This window comes from Phocoena sinus, chromosome 20, assembly GCF_008692025.1.
Source record: "Phocoena sinus isolate mPhoSin1 chromosome 20, mPhoSin1.pri, whole genome shotgun sequence".
NCBI lineage: Eukaryota > Metazoa > Chordata > Mammalia > Artiodactyla > Phocoenidae > Phocoena > Phocoena sinus.
The window spans coordinates 42838882-42844881 of NC_045782.1; the positions used below are offsets into that span (position 1 = coordinate 42838882).

Consider the following 6000-nt stretch of genomic DNA (forward strand, 5'->3'; position numbering starts at 1 on the left):
TAGGACTTTGACTTTCTGTCTTTTTAAAATTAAATAAATGAAAGAGAAAAAAGTATCATATTCAAGAGTTCTATCCATTTCTGATTTAAAATCAAGTTTTGCTCAGAACATCATCATTCCTTTATCACCAATTCTTAAGAGGGTCAGAAAGGGACAGTGAAGGCAGGCAACAAAAACTCCCATACGTCCCAGAAGTAAAATTGCCACATAACAGCTTCCATCACCACTCTGCTCCAGCATCTGAGTGACGGTATGTATCTCTTTCGGGGGAATGGAATGGGGAATAAACTATTTTCTAAAGCATTACAAATTGGTAGCTCATGACAGACAGGGTTAAGATTAGCCCCCTTGTTATTCATCTACTGCTCAACTGCTGGTATAAACCTGCCCATAAAAGAATATCACTCAGTGAATCACTTCAGGAGTTCTACAAAGTAAAGCCACATGGACGAAATGCTGCGAAAGGTGATGAAGCCAAACAGAGCAACACCCCACCGACCCCAAAAAAAGTTTAAAAGAGAAATCCTACTGATTAAATTAATGGGTCAGTCCTAGGCTACACTGATTTTAAAGATAATTAAATCAACACCACAGAGATGAAACGGCAAAGTTCCTTACTTGCTTGCTCTTCTTAAATATAAAATATTATTTTAAATATAAACAACCTCTGTAAGTTGTACAACTAATTCAGACTTAAATGTGACCACATAGATTGTTTTGTGTTATTCTTGTTTTGTCAAAAAAGAAAAGTTTTCTTTTAGATTATAAAAGATCTTTTTTTTAGATCATAAAAGAAATGAACAATATAAGAAGGTATGAAGAAAAAAATCACTGTGGAATTTTCCTATTATACATTACAATCTAATTTCTAGAACTCTAATTTAGTTCAGGTCTACATCAGTGGTTCTCAGTCTGGGCAATTTTGCCCCCCAAAAGGACATGTAGTAATGTCTGGGGGGCATCTTTGGTTGTCACAAACGGAGGGGACATCTAGTGGGCAGAGGCCAGGGATGTTGCAAAACACTCTACAATACACAGGACAGTACCCCTACAACAAAAAATTAGCTTGCTCAAAACATCAATAGTGCCAAGATTGAGAAACCCTGATGTACATTACCATGTAACTGGATTTCTCTAGCCTGTATGTCTCCTTAAATCTTGTCTTGTCCCTCCTTCCCAATAGCATCAGATTAATTTTTCCAAAGCAGTGCTTTCATTACATAATTTTTCTGTTGAAAAACCTATAATGGCTATTTATTACCAACAAATTAAATCTAAACTCCTCAGCCTGGATGTTAAGTCCCCTGTAACCTGATTCTACTTGGCTAGCAAAACCTTATCTTTTCCTCCTCTATTTCATCCTAGCCAATGCATAGTTTTATTATTTTCCTGTTCCTAAACACCATTCTCAACGTTGGGCTCTTGCTCATGCCATTCCATGCCAAGAATATTCTCTCTTCCCTACCAGTTCAAACCCTTTCCACCTTCTAAAGCTTTAAGTTCTACTCCTTCAAGAAACCGTTCCCATTTTTCCAGTCTACAAGGATCTCTCTTTCCTGTATTTATTGTTATCTGTGCAATCACATACTGACTTGTAACATTATCCAGTTGTTCCTGTTAAGTATACTTATCTTCCCAACAAGACTAGACCCCTCAAAAGATTAGAGGTTACATATCCACATTTCTACTGGTTGGTTTCACAAATATCTCCAACTCAATTTGTTCACAACAGAATTCTTAATTGTCCTCCTTCAAATTTGTCTCCTCTCAAAGAATTCTCCTTATTAAATGGTGCCCCCCCCAAATTAAATCCAGGTAGCTGTTCTTGATCCCCCCACAATCAATTTCCATGTCTCATTGGTTCTTCCTCTAAAACATCTCTTGAATTTATCTACTTCTTTCCTACTCCACTGCTACCACTTTAGTCTAGGTTACCTTCATCCTAAGACTGTGTTTACTTTTGCCTCCTTCCTCCCTGACCTTTCACATATAGTAGCCAGAGAGATCTTAAGATCTATATCAGATAGTGTCAACCCATGGCTGAAAATCCTTCAGTGATTCCCCATTACAGTTAGAATGAAAACTGAACTCCTTATAATGGCCTTCCATTACTATGCAACTCCAGCCACACTGGCCCTCTTTCAGTTCTTCCAATGCCAAGTTCTGCTGTGTCTTAGGCACTTTGCACATGCTGTTTTCTCTGCTTGTAATGCTCTTCAAACTACTGTTTCCTTCTCAAACTTTGAACTCAGCTTCAATGTTATTTGCTCAAAAGGAACTTTCCTAACATCCTTTTTAGAGTAGGTGTTAGAATGTCTTTTATCTGTGCTTGGCACATATCAGGTGCATAAGTCTTCCCAATTTGATTTTTTTCATTGAGGCTGCTTCTGAACATTGATGGTCCAATTGCAAATCTGACTTAGGTCAGGACCCTCCTATTAGGTCTCTCTCCTAACACCCTATTTATAGTGCCCTTCTTATCACAGTTTATAATTATTAATTTGTGATTATTTGTCTCATGCTTTATATATAAGCACAAAGGCTATATCGGGATACTAGTCCATAAAGGAATTACTACATATTTGTAACGACTTCCCCCTCTACCTCCCCATCCCAAAGCTTATTCTCTCAGTTCAGGTACTATGTAGCACTGTCTTCAAGACACTATATTGGACCTAATGTAATCTGTTTTCCAAAAGAAAATTTTATAAACAAAATGTTTCAGCTAACTTGTATAAATTTTTTCAATGAAGATCAAATAGTCAAATGCCTATTGATTTATCAATTTAGTTACTTACATATATTTTTTTAAAGCATAAAATATATTTAGGAATTTCACTTTTTTCTACTCTCATTGGATAACACAGCTTTATTGAAAAGCCATTATGGGGGGGGGGGGTGGGAATCATCTAACACAATTTTCCTGAATACACTACCTTCAATTCTATTACTTGAAAATGGTACCTTATGAATCCACGTTAGATGCTGTCCCTGTTCATCTTATCCCAAGCCAAAAGTATTCCTTCACTATCTAATAATCTCTAAAACAATATTATATGTGTAAAGCACCCACTTACTATACTGCTTACTAAGGTGATTTTTACTTCATCCAACACTTCTGTGATGTCCTACCCCCAGGAATAATTGACAAATCTACATGTCCTTTTAAAAATCAATTTCATCAGGTGAATTTTATAAACACGCAAATTAGCATTGATTCAAGTCACTTAGGCTAGTGTGTCTTCCCTAAATAGTTATTTTAAAAATAAAATAATTGACAGAATTTCTGCCTCATAATAGGAGAGATTTTTTGCAAAGACTCAAAGTAACAATTTCCTATAAGAGATAATTTGGAGGAGGCAAATTATATTTAGGCTTATGTGACGTATCAACCTGGGTATTCCATGTTAAAACTTTAAAAAAAGAAAAAGCAAAAAACAGTTGCTCATCTTTTCTCTCAACTTTTTCCTATGCCTAGTAATACCTCAAACCCTGAGGCATCCCTAGAAAGGAAACGCTTTTCCAACTTACTCTCATTCCTCTACAAATACATGCAATCGCTTATCATAGTTTGAAAAAAAAAGTATCTTATTTAGTTGTTCTATTTTTATTTTCTTCCTTACTCTTCTTTCCTGTTTTCAGCACTATCCCTGATCAGTTTATCTTTATCATCGTAGCCAAAGTTGCTTGTTCCTCCTACTGCTCCAGATCTCTTCTTGAATGACTTCTTATCCTAAAAATTACAACCAAATTCTCACCTAGCTATATCCTAAAACTTCTTACCTCTGTCCCCAAATCTAATAAACAAAGGTAGTGTGCGTGAGGGTGGGGGGAGACAAATTTGACCCTTAAGCCTTAAAAATACCGAAATGCATTACTGCTAAGAGTACTTTAAGGAAAAAGAGAAAACCTGATGGGTACTATCAAGGAGTTGGCTACATGTTTCTTTTCTTCTCCATGTTTTTATGCAAGTTGAAATTGTTATTAAAAAGTGGTTATAGGCTAGCAATAAAACTAGTTTATCATTTTAGAAGCTGTACCTATAGGGCAAATGTATCATTAATTATTAAGACAAAATAACAAAATTATGAAACAGAAATTAAACAACTTGAGTGATCTGCTTATCCATTTAAGAGAATATAGATAGCAACTTCTAATTTCATGTTAGGCCTCAAAAAACAAAAATCTTAAAAAGAGACTCTTACTAGTAAGAGAAATTTGGATGGAAAGAAATAGCTTTGAAAGCACCAGTATAATGTACAAACAGGTAAACTTCCTAAGACAGAATCCCACATTACGTTAATTAAAAAACGAATAGCTGCTATATGTAAAGAGCTGGAGAAGGAGCCAACTAGGAGAAGTTGATATTTCATCCTGTGAAGAAAAATTAAGGAAATATGGAAGGAGTGATGTATTAAAATATTTACTATTTGACATCACAGGTCTTTAAGGGCAATATGAAGCAATTTCTAAAATCGGTTTGCTTTATAACTTCAAAATAAAGAAAGCCCATGACTCAATGACAGCAGTTGATAGAGGTCAACTCTTCTAATTAAGTCAAAGATCACAGGATAGGGTGAAAGTCTCACAGACCTGGTCCATCACCAAGGGACAAAAGATTCAGTTTCTTCAGATGGCGGGGGGGAAATGACTTGGCACTGCTTCACACACTTAAAAATCCAATAGTGTTTCTTCCATGCCAACAGAGCACTGTGCGTCAAAGCATACCTTGGTGTGGTATGGATGGAAAAACCATCATTTGTCTTTCATTTCCTGAACGCCTGGTAAACAGGCACGATAAAACACTTCTCATCCCCCTCACAGGTCATGGAAAAAATCCAATTTGCCGTTTCCACCCTCTCCCCTTGTATAGGTGCTTGCGCCTCGGCACTGGGCCTTGGGGTTCTCTTCGCAGATCATTGTCCAGAGGGAAATTTACTGAGCGAGAAAAGCAACGTGGACTATAAAGTCTGTTACCAAAATAGAAATTAGTATTAAAAACACCGATCCTACCCTCCCTCCACCCTCTCACAGAAACAAAAACAAAACCAACACTCGTCCTGCAAACTTGCCCCATCGTTATGAAGATCGTACAAGCGCTGATCAAACGTGCCTCCCAAACATCCTTAGGCAAGAGAGCACCTCGGGCGAGTTGTCGGCCCCTCATCCCTCACGCCGGCCGGGCCCAGCCGCTGGTATGACAGGAGGGGCTCACCGGACGCTGGCCGGGGGAGAAATGAGGTATTATTGCCGAACTCCGCTCACACCAAGGGGAAGAAGTAACGTAGGGCCAGAGGTAACACGGCTGAGGTTGCGGGCAAGGCCTCGGAACTAACGAGAAGACAGGCAGGAGCCGGCGTGAGGGGAGGCGGGAGAAGCAGCTGGGCCTAGGCCGCACCAGGCCGCGGAGTGGCCATACGCTGCTTCTCGACCGAGGCTGAGAGCCAAGCCTCAGAGAAGACGGTTACCATTACCTGGACAGGTTCCTGCAGCACCGTCATCCTGGAGGCTCAGGCCCACTTTCTGCAGTGCCTCAGGCCCCCCCCGTAGCGGCTCCGGCCCGGCCAGCCCCGGCTCATTTAAACTCACCAGCGACCGTTACCGGGGGATGGGGGAAGCCGAGCGTTTGCCGAGCACCTCCGAGCGGGACACGGAAAAACCCGAAGTGGAGAGACCCGCGCGGGAGCCAGACGAAAAGGCCCGAAGGAGACCGGAAATACCCGAGGTGAATCAGCGGAGGAGGAGACCGTTGCCGGAAGTTGTCGAGGACTACCGGAGACTACCGAGTGTGATCCAGAGCGTAGGTTTCTCTTCTCGGCCACGCCTTCCTTCACGCTCGCCACGCCCCATCGGCCACCCAAGGCTGGGGCACGCCTCATCGACAACCAATAGGCTGGGCGTGGCGTGCGGGAGTCCGCTGGGAGCATTACGTGGCCGGGCCGAGCTCTCGGTTCGCCGTTCAACCTTGCTGGATTAATTGGTGCGTGGTAGATTAAGCAA

General features: G+C 40.5%; 1 protein-coding gene across 4 annotated transcripts in view; it reads right to left on the reverse strand.

Annotated features, from left to right (window-relative positions):
- Positions 1-5663, reverse strand: part of CDC27 (cell division cycle 27) — a 59281-nt gene extending 53618 nt beyond the window's left edge. Inside the window, exon 1 of one of the 4 annotated variants that reach the window (XR_004347440.1) lies at positions 5475-5661. Coding sequence is in view for 3 of the 4 variants with exons in the window: in XM_032616240.1 (XP_032472131.1) it covers positions 5475-5501 (27 nt within the window). In the remaining variant the exon portion in view is untranslated. Of the gene's footprint in view, positions 1-5474 lie in introns of all 4 variants that reach the window. The other 3 variants (XM_032616240.1, XM_032616238.1, XM_032616239.1) reach the window with 3 other exon arrangements.
- Positions 5664-6000: the final 337 nt, after the last annotated feature.